Below are 26,179 nucleotides of genomic sequence, written 5' to 3'. Positions count from 1 at the left end.
CAAAGTAGTGTATCTTACCTCGTAGAAGCGTACAACAAATGATAACGTAAGTTATCGAGCTTTGCAAGTATTCTCGACTACCTATAATCAACATAGGACCGATTTATGAGTATAACGAGACTAAACTGACCTACAGTCTAAATATGTGTCACATACCCTGTAATTACCATCACTCCAGATAAAAGTCCCTTTTTTGACTATTACCCCTAGTAAGTTGTTTCTTTTTGTCTACTTCGAGACTATTATCCCGGGTAGTTAGTCTCTTTTTGTCTATTCTCAACTTTTGTCTATTTCTAGACTATTACCCCAGGTAGTTAATCTCTTTTTGTCTATTCTCAACTTTTGTCTATTTCTAGACTAGTACCTCAGGTAGTTAGTCTCTTTCTGTCATTTTTCCCAAAAACGGGTTTTACACCAAAAAGAAGACTCTTTTAAGGCCTAATGATGCAATGAAATCATTGATTAACTCCTACTTGATTTACATCACAATAACAAACGTTTTAGGTTACCGAATCGACAAAACGGACAATTTTCAATAGATTAACACACCCTATGGTCCAGATATATGACACCCATAATGACTCCATTATATCATAAAAATATCAGTAACAACAAGATTATACCTTCCGGAATCTCCACACACCAATAGATTGCAATAACGGTTACCGGGTAACTCGAAATCAACGATTCTAGCAACGAAAAGCATATAATCGATCAAGACCAGGTATGAACAAATTGAATAGATGGAAATGATCAAAAATCAGTAATGATTGCAATCTATACCTTGAAGATGATTAGAAGATCGAAATATAAGCCCTAGATCTCTCCGAATCGACCCGAAATCAATGGAATTGAACAAGGAATTGATTGTGGCACAAGAGGGTGGTTAGGGTTCAAAGAGAAGATGATAATGTCAGTAGTTAGAGGCTAATGACCATCTTCTGCACCCTAATCTCGTTTTTTAGTTTAACCCTATGTCAAAACTAGTCCCTAAACTTCTAAACGACTCATATTTAGCTCAAAACACCTATAGGGAATAGTTACAACTCGTTAAACACTTCAAGCACCTCTAAAGGCACATAAATACACCTTAAACACATTAGTACATCAATCACTAAGGCATTAAAGCCTTAGACATATAGCACATTAAACACTTCTAAGCATTAAATCTCCCAGCGACTTAACGGACACACAGTGTTGACTTAACGACTCAAGTTAACCGTTAATTAAAAAGTTTGGGATGTTACACATAGTTTGAATTTACGACTTTGTATTTTATTTATAAAATATTACTATAAATTTTTGATAGTTTTTTAATAGCTAAACAAGATTATTTTTCCGCCTTATATGCGAGATTAATATATTAATATATTACAATAACATAGTTAGTAATTATCTATATAATATATTAAAATTTAATAAAATTATTATTCTAAAAAATAATTTGTATGAAAAAGCAAGCTTGGGGTGTTACATCTACTATTATGTATAATTATATAAGGTGAGTGTAACGGATTTTATTATATTTTTAGTTTTTCAATTGCAATAAAAAGTAAAATGTATGATATTGTAAATAAAAAAAATCAAATAAAATAATATATTTTAAGAAAAAAGTAACAAGACATCATGATTACTATGTCATTATTATTATATTATTGATGATAACAAAAGTCAAATGTTCTAAAAAAAAACATCATGATTAGTATGTTATTATGTTAACTTTAGTTACTTTAGTGTGGATAATATAAAAAATTGGGGCCTATAATGAAAACAAATGGTGTGAATAGTGCTTCCCTATATATATATATATATATATGTCAAGGGACTTACAGAAGTTTATGAAATCATAAAAGCCTATATACATAGATAGGGAGATGGCTATAGATACAGGTGCTTTATCTCGGCCTCCAGCTCCTCATTGGTTCACTCCTAAAAGGTAGTGGCAATTCACATATGTATTTATCAATTTCACATTTGTATTTTGTTATATCATTCAGTAAGTTAATACATCAGAATTGTAGTGACTAACATGTTGGATAGATAAAACTTGTACATTTATCACTATATTGTAAAAGTTAAGTTTTTATCTAATATAGATTATGTCAATAATAAGTGACATCTTTGCAACAACAAATAACAAATGTAAGTAAACTTTATTTTATATGATTCACTATGACATACTTTATATATATATATATATCAAGAGACTTACAGAAGTTTAAAAAATCATAAAAGGTATACATAGATAGGGAGATGGCAATAGATACAGATGTTTTATCTCAGCCTCCAGCTCCTCATTGGTTCACTAATAAAGGTAGTGTGGCAATTCACATATGTATTTATTAATTTCACATTATATTTTGTTATATCATTCAGTAAGTTTTTTTTGGAAAAATAATTATTATTCACAAAAATCGTCGATTCACACAATTGAGGAGTGGCACAAGTAATTACAAGTTATGTACAAACATTGAATCGGTTCCAATCTTCCCAACTAATATTACAATTCCTTGATCTATGTTTGAGCAAAAAAAGCTAGTTGTTTTGATCTTTTGGTTCCATTCAGTAAGTTAATATCAGTAAGTTAATACATCAGAACTGTAGTGGTCAACATGTTGGATAGATAAAATTTGTACATTTCAACATGTTGGATAGATAAAATTTGTACATTTATCACTATATTGTAAAAGTTAAGTTTTTATCTAATATAATATAGATTATGTCAAAAATAAGTGACATCTTTGCAACAACAAATGTAAGTAAACTTTATTTTATATGATTCACTATGACATACTTTCACTAGATTTAGAGTCTTCTCCTCATGTAGTTTGTCAACTTTTTATTTCTTTAACACGTGAACGTGTAGCTAATAATTAAGTGCTTGACTAGATTCAAAACTCTTCAAAAATTTTGTGTTGTTTTGTTTTAAGTTTTTTATATGGGTATATTTTGAGCTATTTGTACGGATCATCCAAATCTTTAGGACCAGCACTAGGAATTAGTGGTATAAATGAGTCTTAAACTAATGCATGCATTAAAAATATTTTAGGTGATTACTTGGATTAGTGCTATTATTGGGGTTTGGTCACACAACATGTACTCTCTCAATATCTCTTTTAACCAGAGGTGACTCAACAATACTATGGAATTAAGCGGGTTGTTTTAGGCCCTCAAATTTTCGAGGCCTCAATATATTGTATATTTGACTTAATGTTTGGATTTTGGATTAACTACGATATATAATTTGCATTATAGTAACGCCTTTTTTATTACTAGTAGTTTATAATAAAAATCGAGTTTTTTTTCTTTTGCTTTTCTCTTTTACTTTAATTTATATGGTAATGAACTAGGCCTCAAAAATTAATACCGTTTGAGGCCTCAAAAAACCTTAAGCCGTCACTGCTTTTAACGGCTCTCTCTCTCCATCTCTCTCTAGATCGAGAGTTTTCTTTCTAAATCTGAGATTGAGACAAAGTTGTCGAGAAATTTTTACAAGGGCTAAAGCCCTAGGCCGGAAGTTCTTCTAGATATAGCGTCTCTACCTTTGGGTATGGATAAGGTTGTTTACATCATACCTCTTCAAACCCCGGCTCTTGTCGGGATTGAGTGTCCTTGTTGTGTTGTTGTTGTTGTACTTACTAATTTTTCTATAGAACGAATTGAATCCTCCATAGTTCTCTTATTAGTTAACTTTGAGTGTAATATGATCTCATGGGACTTATATGCACAGGTTACTTGTAGTATTTTTTGTCATCAACGTGATGAATTATATGGATCGAGGAACAATTGCAAGTAATAGTGTAAATGGTAGTCCCAGAATTTGCACGCAAAGTGGTGTGTGCTCTGATGGTAGTGGAATTCAGTAAGTTTTACTCCCCGTTTCTTAGTTGTGTTGTATTTTTGGATAACATCATGAGTCAGTGTGTTTTCGTTAACAGAGGTGATTTTGATCTGACCAATTTTAAAGATGGTGTTATATCATCCGCTTTCATGGTTGGGCTTCTTGTCGCTTCTCCCATATTTGCATCATTGGCTAAGAGGTAAGTCTCTCATAAATCTTTAGCTTACACTTTTTAATAAATACCAAAATGCTTGCTAGGTTTAGTTTAACAACCAGTTAAATTTTATATCTATTACACTAATTTTTTTAAGACAAGTATGATATACGGGGAATGGGCCGAATGGCTGGTGGGTATCTTTGTCATATGTAACATCATCTAGCTAGGGTGTAATCTACCTAGAGTGTATGAGCTTGTTCCCTATATAAGAGTTATATAAAAAAAATTTGTCTATTAAATTCTTATCCCTTGGCACTTATAAGAAAAAAAAAGTAGTATAAATCCAGCATGAAGAATATTAAATCCAGGTTTTCATTTTCTATTAAACTCTGTTACTACCTGATGGTTGATTTTTAAGGCAAATGCCTTATCTACCACTATGAAGTTCTCTATTGTAATTACCATAAAAGAAAAACTGTTATGGGCCTTTTTAAGACAAGCAGATGGAAGGGGGCAGAGGGCTTCAAGTCCATTCAGATATATACCAGGCCCATTAAACATTATGATTTAGAAAATTAATTGATAGCCCATCAGATTTAACATATCTAGTTCCAAATATCAACACAAGTTTTGAAAACAAATTAGAGTCCTGTCATCGATCAAAATTAAAAACCTTAAAATTTTGAGAAAAGCCAATACAACACATGACTTTCACTGTATAGCAATTCTACTATTCAAGGTGACATTTTTTCACTAATTTTTCTATATATTAATTTTTTATTTAATATAATATACATTAGGATTTATTTGGATGTGCGGAAATAATATTTATGTTTGAACTGTTTATTTGTTTGTATAAATTTTGTTAAAATCAAAATAGTTACATTTTTTTTTTTGAAATCTAAATACATTTTTTCACCATCAGTTGCCCAAAAAGGAAAAATAACAATAAGAATTTACTCAATCTTTATTTTTTACAAAGATTTATAAATAAACATTTTGTTAGACATAAAAATAATATTTAAAGAAAATATTTTTAAAAAGAAAAATGTTGGTAAAAATAATGTTGTGAAAATAATAACTAAAGAAAATAATGTTAATTCTTGTGCTATTCTGAGTTAATTATGAGTCCTTAGTTTGACTTAGGTTAAACTATAGAATTTGTATTCTATAAAGTTTTTGATAAAGGCGTATTTTCGAAAAAATTTTCAGGACCGGCTCTTGATATAATGTGTTGCACAATACTCTAACCATATGTGTATATGCTCACTAGTCACTACATAAATACAAATTAATTTATTTAATCACTTAGGCCATGTTTCTTTTTTACTTAATAAAGTTAATAGTTAAAAACTTAATCATTCAGTCAAATTTTATGTTTCCCTTTTAACTTAATAAATAAAAATAACCGTCAATTACATATATTTTACTTGCATTTAACCACTTAATACACTTAGCACAAGATTAGAAGAAGAAACGGGCCTTAGTAACAAATTGATATGATGATGTGCTTATATAAATGTCCGTTGAAAGTTTTGGACTTTTGGTTTACATTAATAATAATATGAATACTACATGAGTTTTCTTGACCTAATGATAGGAATAATTCTTAAGCATCGAGATAGATAAAATCTTAAACATCAAGCTTGTTATAAGTTATTTTTTTCACGTTTTCAAATTATTTACTCACTATATCGTTCATCCCTTATGGCGTCGTTTTGAATTATTGCTTACCATTGTCACGTATCTTACTATGTTAGTATCTTATCATTTAACACCATTATGTGTTGTGTAATACCATTTCTGTACATGTTTTTTACTTTATTACATACTGTAATTTATCAGAATGTTTAATTTGTACTATGTTGTATAGTATTACGTACTAATATGTTTTGTAATTTCTATTATGGTACATTTTGGGTAAAAAAAATTTTCATAGTGGATTTATATGTGCAGCATCAATCCTTTTAGGCTTATTGGAGTTGGATTGTCGGTATGGATTCTTGCTGCAGCTGGTTGTGGATTTTCAGTTGACTTTTGGTCCCTCGTGGTATGTCGAATGTGAGTTGATTAATTCAAGCACCATAGACTTTTGTAAAATGTGCCTTCGCGTTGTAGCTTTTTCGCATCACTAATATATTACTGTTTTAAGGCTAGTTGGAGTTGGTGAAGCTTCTTTCTCATGTCTTGCAACTCCATTCATTGATGACATTGCTCCTGTCGATCAGGTTCTCTTTCTCATAGTAGGCAAAAATATGAAGTTCGGTTTCCGACCTAGTAGATTTATTAAAAAGCTTCTATCCATTTGTTCCACAGAGAACAACATGGCTGGGAATATTCTACATGTCCTTACCGACTGGAGTTGCTGTCGGTTATGCTTATGGAGGATTGGTACGTACCTGATCCTTTTTTCTTGTGGTCTTTGATGATTACTCAAGTATTCTATTTGATCTTAATAAGTCAAAATTAATGGTTGTTGTTCTGCGTCGTTTCATAGGTTGGGGCTAAATTAGGTTGGCGTTGTGCATTTTTTGGTGAGGCAATTTTAATGTTGCCATTTGCTATTTTGTTTTTCACAATGAAACCTTTACATATGAAAGGTACATTTTTTTTTTTAGCTTTTCAATTATAATATAAACAGAATATTAGTTTTCACCATTATTTGATGAGTTTTTATCTAAGTAGGTATATCAATTGATAAGAAGTTCCCAATGTCTTTGAATGACAATCTTCCTAACCATAGCTCCAAGGAACATGCTAGGTGTTTCTCAAGCAACAACATTATATAGAACTCTGTTTTTATAAAATTATTAATATGTGTATTAAAGGATTAAAATTGTTTTAAGTTATATAAATTTGGATTTATTTTGTCGCAGCTACCTTTCAATTACATCCAATCAGTTATCCAGATTTTGGGTAGATATCCAAGCTATTTTGCACGAGAAGATATATCTAATAAATGTTCTGGGTATGAATGCTTATTACTTTGTCCTTGGTGGATATTCATACTGGGGACCAAAGGCTGGTTATAGCATATATCAAATGGTAACATATGACTTTTGCATTGATTTTTGGTTTGTGTTACAAATGATACACTTTAGTGTAGGGCTGTAAACAAACTAAACAATTCGTGAACAGTTCACGAAGCGTTCGACGGAAAGTTCGTTCGTGTTCATGAACACAAAAATCTGTTCGTTTAGTTAAATGAACGAACACGAACAAAACTCTTGTTCGTTCATTTATGTTCATGAACGTTCGATAGTTCTTTAACATTCATGCGTTTATGTTCGTGAACCGTCGTTCGTGAGCAATAGTTCGTTTATGTTTGTGAACATTTGTTCGTTTATGTCGTTTACATCTATTAAGACCTAATCAATTATACTTTAAAAAATAGTTTAAAAATAAAAGTTTCTATTATAACATATATATATATATAATATATATAATACTTATTTTATAAATATTTCATTCATTTGAATTTGTTCATTAGTGTTTGTTCGTTCGTGTTCGTGAACATTCGTTCACAAACACAAATGAATGAACATGAACATATCATTATGTTCATTTATTCGTTCGTTCGCTAATCTGTTTGTGAACCGTTCGTGTTCGTTCGGTTCGTTTACAGACCTACTTCAGTGTAATATAATGAATTTGAAGAAAGCTGCCAAGTTTTTCATCTAAATATTTCTTGTTCCACAGAATAATGTTGATATCTTTTTTGGTGGAATCACAATAACTGGTGGAATTATTGGAACATTGGGGGGAAGTATTATCTTGGATCGCATGAAATCCACTATACCTAATGCTTTTAAGGTAGAGATTTCTATTATATACTGTATTATGGAGACATCGGACATCCATAAAATCTTCAAGTTGGAGGTGACAATTTTGACCCATTTATTTCATAATGGATTTATCTGGCCATCTGGTTTAATCTCTAATGGTTCAAACTGGTAAAAATAACAACAAGCTTAAGAGGAAATATCCAAATGGTTCGGACAGGTCACATGGTGAAAATTTATGTAGTTTTTGAAATACTCGTATAAATTCCATATTTATTATTTGACATACTTATTATTTCCAAAATTAATAATATAAACATGGAAAAAAGTGCTTCATATTATAAATAATTATAATAGAAAAAATAGAAAGTGTTTTGTATTGACCCAACCTGTATTAACACATACCTAATAAACAGGGGCGGTACTAAAGAGGGGGGGGGGGGGGGCAAGGGGGTCCAATGCCCCCTCCAAATTTAAATTTTGTCATGTATTTTTAAATTTTTCATGAAATTTTAAAAATTTCTATAGGTTTTTAACATTTTGCCCCTTTTAGATTTATTTTTCATAAGTTTTCTAAGTTTGCCCCCTTTGGAATTTTTTCCTGGTACCGCCTCTACTAATAAATATCATTTACCCAAACCATCTGACCTGGTCATTTTTGCCACCCTTGCTTCAAATTGTACATTGAGAATCTGAATATTGTGTAACTTTGACTACTTACCCCATTTCTTGAACATTCAGCCATAAACTTGTGTTTTGTATTTGCTTACAATTTGCAGCTGCTTTTCACAACGACGTTCTTTGCAGCAGTATTTTGCTTTAGTGCCTTTTGTTTCAGTAACTTGTACGTTTACATGGTTCTTTTCCTTATTGGGGAGATTCTCATTTTTTCCAATATGGTAACTTCTTTTTTGTTAAGTATGTTATTTATAAACTTTGGCATATATTTTATATAATACTTGTTATTCAGATTTGAGAAGTACATGGTATACTTTGCAGGGACCTATAAATTTTGTATGTCTCCATACTGTTACACCAACTTTACGACCATTAGCTATGGCTATGTCAATTGTGTCTTCTCACATCTTTGGTGATGTGTTATCCACTGCACTTGTTGGAAAACTCCAGGTTTGTCTTTTGGTTCCTGCTAGGTGACAATATGGGTGGGTTGAATACAACTGGTTAAAACGGGTCATGTAATAAAGTTTCATAACAAGGGGTAATCTTCAAGGTTTGAAATGGACAAGGCTGTATAGACCCGAAGCAGTTTATCCCAGATATTAATTATTTTAATTTTTTCGGAAAAAAAAATAGGGATCAAGTATATTGCATATAAATATGTAATCTGATTTTTCTGAGTAACATGATTTAGGATGTTTTATGCATTAAAAGCAAACTTTTGGGAAACTTATGATCCTTTTACATGTTTCCATTTTAGCTATTTTTTAGTTGGCATGTTCGAACCTAAAGCGACCTATTCATCAGGGTAAATTGGTCAAATTTGGCACCTCCAATTCGTAGCGGAACTGATACAATAACATTTGCCTTCCTTCTACATCTTTTAGTTTGTGAAGCCACCTTAAGTTGATGAGGACCCATATAATAGAAAAAACCCGAAAACTGAGATTTCTCAATCAATAGAAAATATGGGAGCTAATTTCATTGGCTTCACTGGTTGTATTGGAGTATATTCTAATCTAGATTACTAAACCGTACATTGATGTTTGACCTAGTTCTACCTCAAGTTACATCTTCAATATCATTTCTGGACTTTTTTTAGATGTGATGGATTTCAATGTTATCTTCTGAAGATAAGCTATATATGCAATAAGAATCTTGTTCTTAACAAGATTTTTTATTTTTTTTACACAGGACAAAGTTGACAACTGGAGGACATCCATTCTGATCCTAACTTTAGTATTGTTTTTGGCAACTGGAATATGGTTTATGGGTATGATGTTACAAGAACATATTCATTTAACTGTTTTCTTATTTTTGTTAAAATTGCACCATCGTTTTATGTATCTTTCCATCCTTATCTTTACAAGTCTTAAATGATATTAATCATTAAGCTTTTCTATATATTATAATCAAGAAGGGCATCATATATATTTGACAAGGTCAATACCCCTGTATTGAACAATGAATAGACTTTTAATGAGGATTAAGTGGTTTAAATCTCCAAGTAGTAGATAATATCAGGTCAAGTGGCATTGAAAGTTTCATGTTCCTTTGTTGCATTTTTTATGCAGGCATGTTTCTTCACAACTTAGACAGATACGATGAAGACAACGAAATTCTAGTGACTACTTCCAAGCAGTCAGACGTAATACCGTTGCTTAAAAATAAGTCGGATGATGTGATTCCTACTTCTACTTCACTTTAAGCATGAAATGATGGATCATAGATTCAAGACGAAGCAAATGTACAACATCATCAACCATTGATGTTTTCAACTCAACAAAAGTTTTCCATTTTATGTTGTATCATTTTATTGGCAAAGTATGCGTGAACTCTCAATTAGCAGTTATGTAGCTTTCGTTTAGCATGTGTTGGACAGAGTCTGATCCAATATGCAAACTACCCGACTCAACATCTTATCAAGTTTTCAGTAAATTCTCATATATGTAATTAGTGTTGTAAGCCGGTTGAACTTAAATAACTCAACCTGAGCTCACGCATGGCAAATATTAGAAGATTCTTGGATTGAACTTGTTGAAAAAGCTTGGTTCGTAACAGATATTTTCAACTATATATATTGAAGTCTACCATCGTGTATACCGAAAGTTCCCCCCCTCCCTCCTTCAAAAAGAAAAATGAATTTGAGTACTTTATTCTTAATGGTTTAATTTGGTTAGCCTACTTGAACCTTCTCTTGAGGTAAAGTCCGAGATTAATCTTTGGTATGAGATAGTTTAAGATTATTTGAGGTGTTTTAGGAGTATAATAACATGGTTTAAAAAAGATTACTTTTCATAACGTGACAAAGTCACAAAATTGTATGTCAAGAAACTTTTAATAAAATCCTTTTGCTTTGTTTGAGTTGAAAAAAACCCCTTTTCCACATGAAAAGAAAATTCACCAGCCAAATATGATTTAATTTTTCCACTTGAAAAGAGAATTCACGGGCCAAATATGATTTAATTTATTTATGGGTGCCTGCTCACCAGTTAATAAATTGAATAAGGGATTATGATGTATCCTTTTAAAGGCCTAAAATTTTTTATTTACTTTCCAATTTCATATAAATAAGGTTTGTCATACGAAAGTCGTCCTGAAATACATTACGTTTATTATATATGGTAACATGTAAAACTTAACATTGACCTCTTTAACACTTCTTATATATTAAGATTCACGCCATACGTGATTAAAAGATAACTAGTATGATACTCGTGCAATGCAACGACGACCGTGGTGATGGTAGCGGCGACAGATGGTGGTGGGGGCGGCGTGAAGTGTTGTAGGTAATTGATGTATATATATCTTTATCATATATAAAGCTGAAGTCCTAACCTAAAAAATAGCTAAAAAAATGCTTACTTGGCACAACTATAATCTTTTAATTCATTGATTTATTTAAAAGAAATTTATTTATGACATCATCACTTCATAAATACTAATTGAACTCCTTAATAAAATAAGGTAGTTACGAAAATTCTACACTGCAAAAAAAATTAAAATGAAGATAATTACTAAACATAATTACGATTATTTATGGTAGTGCACTTCATGTAGAAATTTGGGTTGAAAGTTACAGACCGAAAACAACAAATATATAACCCTTTATCTTATAAAAAAAAACAAAGCATGTCTTAAATTGTAATATATAATAATATCAATATTATGCTTAAAGATTATTAGCACGTTACCCGCGCAATGCGACGGTGATCGTGGCGGCGATGATGTGGTGGCAGGTGCGACGGTTAGTGGCAGATGAGGCGTCGATTGGTGTAAATTATTGATAAATGGTTAATGGAGATATTTTAAAAGATAAAGGATTGATAATGTAACGTAATTATTAATGTTAAGGGTAGTGTAACTGAAAATATTTGAGTGCTAAGTGAAAATATTATATATTTTAAGGGTAGTAGATTAAAATATTACATGGAAGAGCATTTTAGACATTTCTCCCATGTAACTTTCAACATGAGGGAATTTTCTTTAATAAGGAGTATAGATATAAAACATTAAGTAACCACTTTGAAATTTTTTTTTTTAACTGTAACTTGATTAAAAGATATGTCTTTTTATATCAACTCCAATAATTACAAAAAAATTTCATTTTGAAAAAACTTGTGAAATTTTACTCATACTATGACTTGGTCGAAGATCTTAATGTCTCAAAACCACTAAATATTAATCTTTATGATTGATGGTTGATATATTTGAAATTACCATAAAATATATATTTTCTTTTAAGCTTCATTTTTTTTATCATGCAATCAATTCCTTTAAAGCGGAACATTATGATATAAACTTAAAGACATATGAATATATATTTTATTTTTATTTTATTGTCGATTTATGTGTGGTGGGAGGTAGAAAAAATTTTGACTAGGTAAAAAACATGAATTCAAATGGTTTAATATTTAGGGGGCGTTTGGTTCACATGTTATTGCATTAATGCTGGTTAGTTGATACACATGAATCATTATTCATTATCATTATATAAATCAAGTGGTGGTGATTGTGGTAGTTGGTGGTGGTGGACAAGTAATGACAGGTGCTGGTGCTCGTGTTGGTGGTGGTGGTGGTGGTGGTGGTGGTGGCGACGACGGATGGTGATAGGCGGTGGTGGTGGTGGCGGGCTGACGGCGATTGGTGGTAGTGGTGACATGTGGTAATGATGGTGGTAGTGGTAGTAGGCGATGGTGATAGTGACCTATGGTGGTGGTGAGGAATCAAATGGTGTATCGATCTTACATAATCTTCAATATATTTTCCATCAATTATATATCATAAATTGGATATGGATACCTTAAAACATGTCGAAATGTCTTAGATTGTTGTTTGTTATTTTGATAATTTTTTTTTATTTTGATTAATTTTAGTATCGCGTTTTATTTCAACATCTAGAGTTTTATAAAGTCTTTTTTTAATTGCGGTAACATTTAGCGTATACTACTTTAAATGACTACTTATTACGGAAGCAATTATGTAGTCGTGCTTTTACGTTTAATATTTAAATTACAACGCGTTTAACCTATAATAAGTTATCATAATGCTACCTGGGTATCACCCGGGTTCTTAAGCTAGTATATATATATATATATATAATTTAAAGAGGAGTAATAGAGATATTTTAAAATATAAAGAACTGGTTGTGTGATTTAATTCATTAAGGGCATGTTTGGTAGAGAAAAATTCAGTGAAATGAAATAACTTAGAAAAATGAATTGGAGTGAAATGAAATTGACTGAGAAATTAAATGAATTCCTTCTTTGGTATTGACAGAGAAATCAACGCGAGATATTAAAAAGAAATCAATTCCATTGTTTGATAGAACAAAAGCAGAGAAATAAAAAAAAGTAATTGCAAATATATATATTTTTTGAATTACAAATATGTTATCAATTAAACTAAGGGATTAGTTTCCTCGAATGTAAGAAACTTTGAACGAATGTCTATTGTAGGAAATAACTAAAGTTGTGTGTATTGTATGTAAACAACTTTGAAATAATGTTTATTGTATGTAAGAATTTCGTTTCAACCAATTAAAATCTGACAAGTGGCACCTGTATATGGTTGCCACGTATGTTTTCTTACATACAATAAACATTTTTTCAAGTTGCTTACATACAATACACATAACTTTAGCTTTTTCCTACTATAGACATTCGGTCAAAGATAGTTACATTTCAGGAAACTAATCCCTTAAACTAAAGCAAGATATATAAAATATATAAAATGATTTCTGATGTTGACCGCATGAAGTTAAACCAAAAATACAAAAAAATATTACCATGGTTGATGTTTTCAAGAAAAAGGAGTACAGTGTTCCGATCAAAATCTCCGATCTAAATGATAGGAAATGTTTGACTAGGAAAACACATAGCAAAAACATTTCAACTTTTAATTAGAAAGAAATTCTGAGAAGGCAAACATAAAATGAAGATTCCAAATATGAGAAGTTTCAGAGAAACATACAAGGAGTGGGGAGAAAAATTTGCAAAGGAAGAAGATATACACTACAGTGAGGGGTTTGGAGTCTTCAATGATTTTTATTGAAATGTGTAAGTCATGTGCCTTGAGCTTTTATATCTTTGTTTACAACCACATATTATGGGAGAAATGTTATCTCCGTGTTTTTGTAATTTGTATTGAGAATCCAGAGAATTTCCTTTCTTAACCAAAAGAGAAGAAATCAAGTTGTACATAAAAGCTTTTCTCAGGAAATTGAATTCTCCGTGTTCTTATTTCTCAAACACTACCAAACAAAGAAAATGAGTATATTTCCATTTCTCTGATGGCATTTCACCGTACCAAACACGCCCTAAGTGTAATATTGACATTTCGCATATCACAATTTATGTAATTGTCAATAAAGAGTATAATTGTTACTTATATTAAAGCAGATTGTATAAAACATAAATATTTAAAAAATACATGCAATAAAAAATAAATGCTAAAAGTTAAGGTGCAAGCTATAAACATTGATTTTCTATTAAAGTTAAACATTACTTGTTATGTTTTAGGTAAAATAAAACAAGTATTAAAGTAAAACAAATAAAATAATATGTTTCTCTTCACTAAAAATCACTATGCATCATGAAAATCATAGTACATTAATTGCTTCGTGAATCTTCGTGCATCAATTTAACCATGATCTAAGGGTCAAGATCTTGTATTATTTGTTTTACTTTAATAATTATTTTACAATACCTAACACTTGTTAAATGCATATCATGTTGAGAAATGTTATAATGACTCATTTCTTACAAACACAAATCCGCAAATTGAGGTGGCTTGTGATGTGGCCCAATCATATCATTCTTTTTAACCAATTAACTATTTTCTCCTTTATTTACTTACTTGATATTATGAAACAAGAGTGATCCTATATTATGTTATTTAACCTAAGGGGTGTTTGGTTCACGGAATTCCTTAGAATTCTTTGGAATTGGAATCTAAATTCCATTGCTGATCACATTTGGTTGACATATATGATGGAATTGGAATTCAAAATTTTCCACCAAATTCCTTAATATACAGAATTTGAGATTCCTTCAACATATTGATGGAATGTTATAAACTCCATTGGAATTCAACTATTTTGACAATAATAACCCTTCTTTACAATTAAATCCTATATTATTTATTTAGCATACCTCTCATCTTTTCTTCACCATATCATCTTCTCCACCACTGTTGTTTATCGGAATAACAACCACCACCATTCATCGGAGTAACGGTAGCCACCACCAAAACGATGCTTATCTGAGTAATAGCCACCACCACTGATGTATATCAGAATAACAGTCACTATCGCCATTATTTATTCACGGCGATCGGAGTAACAACCACCATAGATAGGCATCAGAGAAAGATTAATAAAGATGAAAAAGAGATCCTGATGGGTGTGTTCGAAAAAAGAAAAAGACTTTTGATGAGGGATAGTCGGAGTAACATACCGGTGTGTGCTTGTTGGATGGGGTGAAAAAAATTATCAGTGAATCGATTGGTGATGGGGTTTTTTGTTTTTAATGGGGCTGTGATGTGACTAATTTATACCCATTACCCACATCCTTATTGGCCTATTTCTTATAGTGTTTTAAGTCGTTTTCGTATGCATTTGGCGCGTTTATGGTATTTGTTAGTGTTTTCGGTCTCTAAACAGGTTACGCGTTCGATTGGTGCATTTTTGGAAGACTTATTGGCCCAGAAATGATTTATGATATCGAGAGTTGAATCGAGTGGAAGAGACGGCGAATTAAGCAAGTTCAAGATCGAGAGAAGAATTGCCACACAAGTAAGGGACTGCGCTGCAGTGGGGATGCACTTAGCCCACTGCGCCGCAGCCAAAATCTTCGGAAACAATTGGAGATTGCCCCACTGCGCCGAAGTGGGGGTTGCATGTGAATGACTGCGCCGCATTCATCAAGGAGTCAAAGTCAACCACACCTCACTGCGCCGCAGTGAGGGAAGGCACAACCCCACTGCGCCGCAGTGGGTGCACGGGGAAAAGAAACCTAGGTCGGTTTTGCATCAGATTTTTAGAGGGTATATAAGCAAAAATCTAGGTCGAATTTCAGGCAAAAACAAGGTTTCTTTACTCTCCAATCAAGATAATTTCTTAGGCGGATTCATTGAAGATTCACGGGCACCCATCTAGATCGTATCTACTTACTGTCTTGCAATTTATTTTTCATCAAACGATTGGTACATCATGTTTCTCTTCTATTTTATTTATTATTGTGGATTGATCATGAGTGGCTAAACGTTTAATCATCCACCTTGATGAAACAAGACGGATAATGTGATTGCAATATTTTTAATTCAAAAGAGTTTATTTAATTATCGTTGTTTTGTGATCTTGATGATGTTAATTCTTTTTATTAATTAATTTTGATATTGGTTGCATATAATTCTTCGTTGGTGGTACCAGTTGAATGTGTATGTGATTTCAAAACGGTTACTTTTCTATAAGTAATTATCACTAATTCATGGTATGATAGTGAATATCATTTTAAGAAAAGATTAATTTTGTCAACGTGATTGATATCGGTTGGTGGTACCACGTTATTGTCACATATGTTCAATTGATAATTTGATAGTCAATAAAACTGATTGTTGGAAGAATTGTCTTTGTTTTGGTGGTACCGGCTTGGGTAATTTAACTAGCAGTTAGGTGATTCGATATTTTGTTCACGGTTGGTGGTACCACGTGAGTACCTTAATCTTGTCACGATTATCTTCAAACTCTAAAGAATTTGTTCTTAATCAAATGCAATCACATTTGAAGTCGAGGGAAGTCAAGGTGGATGACTTTTAATTATATTGTCTGAAGTTCTTTACAAATTTATGCAATTATTTTGCAAACCAATTTTACTTTAACTGTCAAGAGAATTTTCAAAGCAACACCCGTTTTCCAAACCATTTCATAAGCAACTAGTCATTTCCAATCCCTGAGAACGAACTCAGACTTATCTCTTAACTATATTACAAACGATCGGGTCCACTGTCCGTGAGTGCGTAGTAGTGAGTTTTTAGTTAGTTCTAGTTTTATAAATTTAAAGCTCGATTTTGCACATCAGGCTGTGTGGTCTGTAATGTGTGTTACTCCGTAAATGAGTAATTCTATCATCATTTATGTATATTCTTATTATTTATTTATTTATATAGTAGTATTATTATTATTTAATTAGATTTATAATAGTAATGTTATTGTTAAACTGAAAAAAACTATATCATAAAAGTATAAAAAAAAGTTAATTTTGTCATTTGACATAGTTTACACTTAAATTTCTTTTACTGAATTCCATTAAATTCTGTCAACCAAAGACAAGGCAAATATTAAAACTTTCAGATTCTAATTCCTTCAAATTCCAATTTCTTTGACAAATTTCAATTCCCTCAAAAACATTCTGTGAACCAAACTGCACCTAAGTTTATTTATACTATATTTTTAAAACATTAGCCTTTTTATTCAAAGTTACATAATGAGAATTGTCAAACATATATTTAATGATTAAATAAACTATTATTCTTATGTATTTTAAAATATCTTAATTAACTTTTTACATCAATTATTTACCCATTCGACGTCGCCTCTACAACCAAAAGTCACCTCACCACCAAATCATCACCGCCATAACCACCGTCGCATTGTACGGATACTGTGCTAATTAAACTTAAGTAATATAAAAAGGGATTGATATTCTTACAACATAATTTTGTTATCTACAACAAAGTTATAAATTTTATTACACATAGTACAACTGCATAATGAAGATATTATATTGTTTGTGGTGTAAGAATAACATTTCCCAATCTTTTTCATATATAAAACAAAAGTCCAAGCCTAAAAAATAGCTAAACAAAAGCTTACATTCATTAACTTAACTAAAATAAATCTTTTAATGGCGTCATGCAACACCAAATAATTATTATTAACATATAATCCTTTTTAACGAACAAAATGCAACTAAATCATAAGATATACATTGGTGATTAATGTATTTATAGTTACATAATCTACTCAAACAAAACACAAACGACAGACATACGCAATATTTATTTGTTTACATAAATCATTTTAATCGGCTAATATCCTTTCATGCTTGGTAAAACCTTTCTTTTCCATCATATAATTGATTAATTATCTATTTTAATGATTACATAAATACATATATGATCTACTTAGATACTTTTTTTTTATACCGTTTGTATGTTTAGATTGTTTAGTGTAAATATTACATTGTTTACTGCTTACATTGATATACATTTTCTTTATTGCAATAAACTTTTAGCATTTTCTATTTTAACTGACTACTTATTTCGTAATTACTTGTGTTGTCCTATTTTTACGTTTTACATTACTCGGTTATCATAATACTAGCCGGGGTGGGGTTATAAAATGACATGGGAAGTCCACATAAAAATACACCTACTGACATTTTTAGATACATATATTGAGGAACATACACCGACTGACAGCCGTAGGAAAACCATGGCCGCCGCCGTACTGTCAAAAACCGGTAATCTCCGCCGCAGTTACCGACTATTCTCGTCATCTCTTTTATCAACAACAAAACCTAACCATCATTTCTCAAACCAAATCCCTAAAACTTATCTCCACCAATCGGTTTGTTCCTTATTTCTCTCTCGCTCTCTTATTATTATTATTATTATTATTATTATTATTATTATTATTATTATTATTATTAATGTTGTTGTTGTTGTTGTAATTATGCTATAAAAATGTGAAATAAAAATTGTATTTGATAGTGTTATTTTATTTAAATTATTACAGGATTTAATAGCAGGAAGAGGAGGATCATATACAAGGTTTAGGTTTTTGTCTACTAATGCTAATGCTGGTAATAATACTGAAGCTGTCAAACAAACCGCTTCCTCGGATTCTCAATCTAAGCATTCCGAGGATTCCAATCAGAATTCCGAACAGGGGAAATCTGTTCGCGGCGGGGTAATATCATCGTTTTTATACCTTATTTATTTATTACTTTCTTGGTTACATACTTACTTAATGAATTCATCGTATACGTATTTATGTGTTTTGTTACGAAATGTGGCATTACAAATTTTAAATTAGAAATGAGCAAGTGTGATGAGGCTGGATAAGTAATTACGTAGAATAGCAACATTGTTTCCGAGATGGTAGTCTAGTGGTAGGGGATATGCTTTAAAATATGGAGGTCAATGGTTCAAATTCTTTTCCCCAGTCTATTTAACAACAGTGTTACATGATATACCTCTCCCACATTGGTTTTGACCGGATAAGTAGTTACTTAGAATACGAACATACTTTTTCTTGTTTTACTGATTTGAAGTTAGCAACTATGAAAGTTATCAGTTGCAGTGAAATATGTGTTGCTTGTTAGAACTTAGAATAGCAGTTTCTGCTATCTTATGTTTATGTATTAGAGAAAATGAAAAAGGTATTCTACCTCTAGAGAACGACATAAAAACTTTAAAGATGCATTTAGTCGTCATGTTTGAAAAACACAAGTAGCACATAGCCTAAAAGAGGTAGGGGGTTCTGTCTCATCAGAATGCTCGGTTGGGATGCCAAGTTGCTAAGATTAAGATACAATTGGACGTTGCGTCCCCTGTGAAGATACTTGAAAATGATAGGGTGTTTTAAAGAAATCTTTTAATAGAAACCTCAAAAAAGTAGGGCATGTTCAAATTGGATTTTTTGACAACTTTTCATTGAAAACACAAAACTCACTTTTCGGACATGTAGATACACTTTGCAAAATTCAGTTTTACTGTTTTATAGTATTTTATATTTTGGAAATGGAAAACTGATTATGCTTTCCAAACACGAAAATGCAAACAACCAAAAATAATATGGTTCCTTCACGAACATCCCAATTTGAGATCGATCTTTTTGAATGAAAACTCCCTCCTCTTCATTCCTTTCATTTCCTATAAGAAAACTAGTGCTATTACTTATAATGACAGGTAAGATTGCTTGCAATTGTAAAAAATAAACTTACATCGTTAATGTGGACAGCATTCGGTTTAGGTTTCTTTTTTGTATGATTCTTGTAATCTTGTTAAAGAAGAATGCTGATTTGTTTATGCTTTAAAATAAACTACTATGTGGTCATTGAAAAGGTGATAAATTATCCTAATGCAAGTAGACCGAGGGCATTGTGCCTTGTTAACTTGAAAAACGCCCATCTTTTAGTATTTGGATTATTTTTATTTATAGTGAGCTGGTAAAACTCAATTACCATGTTTTCATGAGCAAATCTATCCTGATTAAAAATCGTGCAACCAAATGGGAAGTTCGTCTTTGATATTCTATGCTTTCATCCATTTTAGTTCATTGACCTTAAATTTAGCTGATACTACCGAAATGATTTACAGCCTATTTCTTGGTTGAGCTTTCTTCTTCTGGTTGCCACTGGAGCAGGGGTTGTCTACTACTATGACCAGGAAAAGAAACGGCATATTGAAGGTAGATAACTATGGTGAGTAGGATATTTGCGTAGGTGTAGCCATGTAGGTTGATTAGATAGAGTATCAGACTTAGTTTCAATTTTACTAATCTTTTTCTGTATTAAATGTACATTGCTAATAAAACTAACATGATTTATCCTGCATCTTGTAAGAAGTGTTTTCATAAGATGAGATTAAGCACAACTCCTGTTGATGTGGTCATACATCAATTATTAGCTAACATTGGACTGCAGCCAAGTTTTGCTTCCTATATGGGCTATACGTTTTTGAAGCTTCTAACTTGAGTTCTTTTTTACATATAGTTGTCTCTATATGATTAGATAGTCCTTAAGTCTAATTACTGATAAACAGAAGAATACCAACTAATGTCACATGTTACATGTATTTACAACTTCTTAGCAGATTTTTTTCTCGCTAATTCTCTTAGATGTTAGAACCTTTGGTAGGGGTATGACCACCTACATCTTAGTAACTTATCTCCGGCATACCAGTGGGATTGGGTATTGATTTTTTTCTTAGTACCTGATAAAGTGATAAGGTGAAATAATTATTTAACCTTTAACCGTTGGTTCGTTTCCGGTAATGAGCTTTACTATATCTCTAAGTTGGAAGCCGGCTCCTTTTTAAATGGTTTTTTATGACATCATCAAGAATGAACCTTTTTGTCCAAACTTTTAGAGAGAGTTTTTGTTTTGTAACCATGATTGTCTTTACATGTTATATATCTCCACTTATAGGCTCAATTATATCTTTCTTCTCCCCTTTTCTTTACAACATCATGCTGACTAAACCTTATATCCCAGCCTAGTAGGGTTAGCTCTCTTTGCAAAACTTGTTAAACATTAGAACTTAATGAAAACAAACCAGTAATGTTATGATCTTTAAACAGTTGAAGCAATTCACATGAGAGTTAAAATGGATGTATAACCCAGCTGGGTAGTTCTCACCTGTTATCCATAGTGTACCCATATCACACATGTACTATTGTTGTCATATTGAGAGCTCAGTTTGACCAACCAGTAGTTGGTTTTCAATATCCCTTACAGGCAATCTTTTAAACTAATGGGCCAAAAGGCCAATTTCCACCAAACTGGTTTGTGTTTGCTACTTTTTAAAAATACGACTGTAGTTCAAAGGAAACGTTCAAGTTAACTTATAGACTTTTTATACCGGAGTTTTTCTGGTTCGAAAAGAGCTTCTTATGATTGCAGTACTTTACTCAGGGAACCAACTTTAAATTAGGAAATTCTCTGATTGTTGAATTGCATAATTGGCTAATTGCTAATAACATGTTAAAATCCGGTAAAAGATGTGTTGATCAGAAAGAAGGGTTTTGGTGTCAACATACCCAAATTATCACAGAGATGGTCAACATAGCATGCATGCATACTCACACCCGTGTGGTCATTGTCAGATAGAGCGGGCATTGTGATGTTTGATTATTGAAGGGGACTTGCTTTTCGTTTTTTCTTGGAATTCAGAACTTAGCGTACGTAATGATCTTATAAAAGTCAACATGGACAATGATGTTTCATGTTGTTAATTTTTGTGCTTTGTCAGTTATTCTATGACTCTCGATTTCACATTTGAAAATTATGCATCTATTGAGGTTTCTTCTAATCGTAGATTTCATAATGTTCTCTCCGTAAATTGTCCACTTGTTTTATACTCAGTTTTTTGATCTTTTGCAATGATTAGATGTGATTCTAACACTTATTATGTTATTGCTGCAGAAATAAATACTTCTTCTAGTGCTGTAAAGCAAGGACCTTCTGCTGGTAAAGCAGCCATTGGGGGTCCATTCAACCTTGTTGACCATAATGGGAAATCTGTTACTGAGAATGACTTCAAGGGGAAATGGACCTTGATATACTTCGGTTTTACCCATTGTCCAGATATCTGTCCAGATGAGCTTCAAAAACTTGCTGCTGCAATCGATAAAATTAGTAAGTTCGTGATGTTTGTATTGGCGAGAATTTCATGCATAGCCATATTATACGTCATTATATCATATTTGTCCAATATAATTTTTTGTATCGAATATACCCTTTCTAAAAGTTAAAGATAATGTATATTTATACACATACATATCTATATTATATTATATCATATTTACCCAAATAATAGTTTTGATCATTAAGTAATCTTCAAATAAATTATAGACTTTCTACCCAAGTCATTGTCATTCTTGATGAGTAAATAAAATGCCGACTATTCTACTCTACTCATCCTCATTCTAGAATTTATATCTTTATTTATAGATTGTTTGTTGTGTTGTTTTTTTTCACTGAATATTGACTGTTTTTCCCATGTTCTTCTTGCATCCATGCTGGACATCGATCTTTTAATTACTTTTCATAATGGACTGATATTATATTTGGTCTAGAACAAAAAGAAAAAGGATACCTTTTAGATGATTAGATCACATGAGTAATGGATACTCATGGCTTTTCAAACAATTTTTTGGCTTGTTGGTGACTGAATGTTTGGAGAAGAAAAGGTGAAATTTACTAAATACATTTGTATATTGTTTTTGCTGCAATGACTCTAAATCACGTTGATCTAGAAATCTAGAGAAAAACTTTTACCCAATTGAAACTTTTAGAAGGAAAAAGTATAAGGGTGTAATGATCAATAAAACATTAATTGTATATTACGAGTTTCCGCCCTCTTACCCTGTTTGCAACTTTCTATTCCTAGAATTTTTTTATTTTTACTAGTTTTACCTAAGTGCATCCACCAAGTTGACCTGTTTGTATGTATTAACATTGAATTCGTAGTTTCATACCCATGCTACATGTTAAATGGGTTAAAGGCCACAATCAACCACTTCATGTGTAGCTTTTGATCCGTTGTAAACACTATTTAGTCTTGCATTTTGCTACAACATGTACTGTTAGTGATGAAAACGTGTATTTCCATCTTCGCAGAAGCAAAAGCTGGTTTTGAGATAGTACCGGTTTTCATTTCAGTTGATCCGGAAAGGGACACTGTAGAGCAAGTTGGCGAGTACGTCAAAGGTATGACGAGCTTCAACCCTCATCTGGGAAGTTTAGCCTTGTATCTCACAAGTTGCATACATTTTTAATTACTTTTCATTTTCTATTCCAGAGTTCCACCCGAAGTTGATTGGACTTACCGGTAGTCCGGATGAGATCAAGAAGGCTGCTCGTGCTTATAGAGTTTACTATATGAAAACAGAGGAGGAAGGCTCAGATTACCTAGTTGATCATTCGATAATCATGTAAGTATACTGCTGCTTAGATGTGGCAAAATGGGCGGGTTGGGCGACACATTAAATTGCACAATTATTTGGTACATGCGAAAGTGGATCTACTTGAAATTAATTTTTATCATAAATAGTTTGTCTTAAAGATGACCAAGGTTTGAATGTCAATGATAATTTAATCTATTGAATAAATTAATATTGAGTTCTTATCTCTTGTGCATTAAAAATACATGCTTTTCAAATGTGTCTAATGAGACTTGAACCCATAACGTTTAGGTTGATGGATCACCCTAATACTGCCGATCCGTATGCAAGAAAATATTACCTAACTCAACCCTTTTGTTATTGAATGTTTCAAATTTGTCCCCTCTACTTACTTCGTATTATATTGCCTCTTTGGAAATCACTCTTGTACCATATATTTGGTGGTTTTTACTTGATTGTTCGATTTCATGATGTATTTGGATGGGAGTTTGACTGGACGATATGAAACCAGTCTCTCTTCATTTGTGCACTTGTCCTTATATTAAATGTCTGCTTGAAATGTGGCACTTCCTTTTCTCGAAAAGTGACTTGTAGATTTGAAGTTAAAAAGAAAAATAGTACTAGACTTTGGGCAATTGACAATCCGTTACATGAGTCTTACTAGTTTCATATGTTCCCCAGGTACTTGATGGATCCGAACATGGAATTTGTAAAGTTTTTTGGGAAGAATAACGATGTTGATGCCCTTTCAGAAGGAATCATAAATGAGATCAAGCAATACAAAAAAGCCAGGGCGTAATGCTCTTAGCAGCATATCGGCTGAGGGTGCTCAACTGACGCCCTATTCATGGGTATATTTTTCTACGTTTCCGAACAAGGATCAAGACGTTAGTATTTTTGAGAAAAGTCGTAGTACTAATTGGAACGAATCAAGGAGTTCATGTTTTTATTAACTTTATATTTTTACCTTATTAAGAATTTTTGTAGGGAGAGAGACAGAGAGATGATTTGGGTAAAATAATGAGTTTTGGAGTAGCTACACTGATTTTTATTATTTAAATACCTACAGCCATTTTATCTTTAGAATTCTTTACCCACTTGCAAAATGCTTGATATGTAATTGATTGGTAATTTAAAGTGTATAAACTACTTTCAAACACTAGTTGTTTGAATACATTGTTTCATGGGATTTGCTAACTAGTGCATCAGTTAAGAAGCATTTAATTAACTCGTTATTTCTTTATTAATCAAAAAATATATTTAATGTGTATTAATTCAACCTAACAATTAAATAAATAATTAATACATATTTTCATATGTTAGGAAATTTCGACTTCAATAAATGATTCATTAAGTGCACTAGTTAGCAATTCCCTTGTTTCATTATACTCTATTTGTTTATGTCCGTTTTTTCCTTCTTTTTGTCTATATTTTTTACTTCATACCAATTTTTTAAAACTTGGTTTTAGCTGAACCGTTTTTACCGCCTACTGTTCTACGCATTTTTTAAATTATACAAATATCTGTGATGAAACAAAGAACTTTCGAAAATCCCCAAATAATCTATCTCCACAAATGTGGAGAGTTGGACTCGATCCATGTGGATTCTCTCCAAGATAAAAATTACACTAGTAGACCATTAACCTAATTTGCAAATGAACTGGCCTAGTTGTCAAAAATGATAATCATACAGTTTAATGTGGTTTAATCGGATTCACTAGTCAAAGTTGTATATCTGGCAAAAAAATCTGATACATATCTCTCTTTTCATACTAAAGGAGACCACCCCGGTGACATCACTTTTGTGTCTTGTCAAGCTATGGACGTTGCCACATTAGAATTATGACATACAGGGTGATGAAAATGGTGTATTTTTGGAGGTGAAAAGAGTGTGTAAGTAATATTTATATATTTAAAAAATGGCGAGCCTTTTAATTTTTGAAAGGGGAAAAAAAGATAAATAGAGAGAAAGATAAAAAGGTTTTGTAATCTCAGATCTAGATTTTCACCACGCTTCTTTTTCTTTCATATTTTAATCCAATTTTTGGAGGGCTGTATGTTTTATTGATTAAATTTCATATCTTTATAAATGGGTTTTTTTTATGTTGTCTATTGAAGTTCTTGAATAAAAGATTAAATCTTGTTATAGTGATTGTGAATGTAAAGCAGTGGGAATGGCGAAGCAGAAGAACATGGCAGTCGGTCCAGTAGCCGGACAAAACAAAAGCCGTCGTGCACTTGATGATATTGGAAAATTGGTCACTCTCCGAACGCTACCATAGCTGCAACAGGTGATTCCATAAGAAAGTTTTTGTTAAATGTTAGTTATTAGACATCAAGTGGATCTAAATTTATTTACTTTTAAAGTTGTATTATTATTCGGATATAACTATGTTGATTGCATATTGCTTGCAGATTTAGGTGGATGGTAAGAAATTTGGAGACACTTGAGGTATTTTTTTTTTACATCAACTTTTTTGGTATATAATAGTTTGTAAGAAATTTGGAGACATTTGAGGTATTTTTTTTTT

General features: G+C 31.8%; 2 protein-coding genes across 5 annotated transcripts; both read left to right on the top strand.

Moving 5' to 3' along the window:
* The first annotated feature begins 1,834 nt into the window (after positions 1-1,834).
* LOC122593701 (probable sphingolipid transporter spinster homolog 2) lies at positions 1,835-10,503 on the top strand. 4 transcript variants are annotated; one of them, XM_043766145.1, is made up of 14 exons: positions 1,835-1,936; positions 3,731-3,862; positions 3,939-4,040; positions 5,955-6,059; positions 6,151-6,226; positions 6,315-6,389; positions 6,496-6,598; positions 6,684-6,759; positions 6,875-7,043; positions 7,698-7,811; positions 8,560-8,679; positions 8,780-8,908; positions 9,653-9,731; positions 10,033-10,503. In XM_043766145.1, the coding sequence occupies exons 1-14, from the start codon at positions 1,875-1,877 to the stop codon at positions 10,164-10,166; spliced, it is 1,476 nt and encodes a 491-aa protein (XP_043622080.1). In that variant the 5' UTR covers positions 1,835-1,874; the 3' UTR covers positions 10,167-10,503. The 4 variants fall into 4 exon arrangements, with proteins under 4 accessions (XP_043622080.1, XP_043622079.1, XP_043622082.1 ...); XM_043766144.1 differs by having other exon boundaries at positions 7,698-7,877; XM_043766147.1 differs by lacking the exon at positions 1,835-1,936 and having other exon boundaries at positions 3,770-3,862; positions 5,955-6,048; positions 7,698-7,877.
* Positions 10,504-18,388: 7,885 nt separating this feature from the next.
* LOC122593113 (protein SCO1 homolog 1, mitochondrial) lies at positions 18,389-24,731 on the top strand. The gene is made up of 7 exons (XM_043765470.1): positions 18,389-18,587; positions 18,756-18,929; positions 20,342-20,432; positions 22,168-22,380; positions 23,365-23,454; positions 23,546-23,678; positions 24,330-24,731. Exons 1-7 carry the CDS (start codon positions 18,453-18,455, stop codon positions 24,445-24,447), a joined length of 954 nt encoding a protein of 317 aa, XP_043621405.1. The 5' UTR covers positions 18,389-18,452; the 3' UTR covers positions 24,448-24,731.
* The last annotated feature ends 1,448 nt before the right edge of the window (positions 24,732-26,179 follow it).

Source organism: Erigeron canadensis, chromosome 3 (genome assembly GCF_010389155.1).
Source record: "Erigeron canadensis isolate Cc75 chromosome 3, C_canadensis_v1, whole genome shotgun sequence".
In the NCBI taxonomy this organism is placed as follows: domain Eukaryota; kingdom Viridiplantae; phylum Streptophyta; class Magnoliopsida; order Asterales; family Asteraceae; genus Erigeron; species Erigeron canadensis.
Note: the sequence above shows the minus strand (reverse complement) of the source record. Positions and strands in the feature narration are given on the sequence as shown.

Excerpts from the sequence above, each read along its gene's own strand:
- LOC122593113 (XM_043765470.1), top strand. The coding sequence starts at position 18,453 with ATGGCCGCCGCCGTACTGTCAAAAACCGGTAATCTCCGCCGCAGTTAC. Across the intron at positions 18,930-20,341 it reads GGAAATCTGTTCGCGGCGGG|CCTATTTCTTGGTTGAGCTT; the intron begins GTAATATCATCG and ends AATGATTTACAG. Across the intron at positions 22,381-23,364 it reads TGCTGCAATCGATAAAATTA|AAGCAAAAGCTGGTTTTGAG; the intron begins GTAAGTTCGTGA and ends CCATCTTCGCAG.
- LOC122593701 (XM_043766144.1), top strand. The coding sequence starts at position 1,875 with ATGGCTATAGATACAGGTGCTTTATCTCGGCCTCCAGCTCCTCATTGG. Across the intron at positions 6,227-6,314 it reads ACATTGCTCCTGTCGATCAG|AGAACAACATGGCTGGGAAT; the intron begins GTTCTCTTTCTC and ends TTTGTTCCACAG. Across the intron at positions 6,390-6,495 it reads GTTATGCTTATGGAGGATTG|GTTGGGGCTAAATTAGGTTG; the intron begins GTACGTACCTGA and ends GTCGTTTCATAG.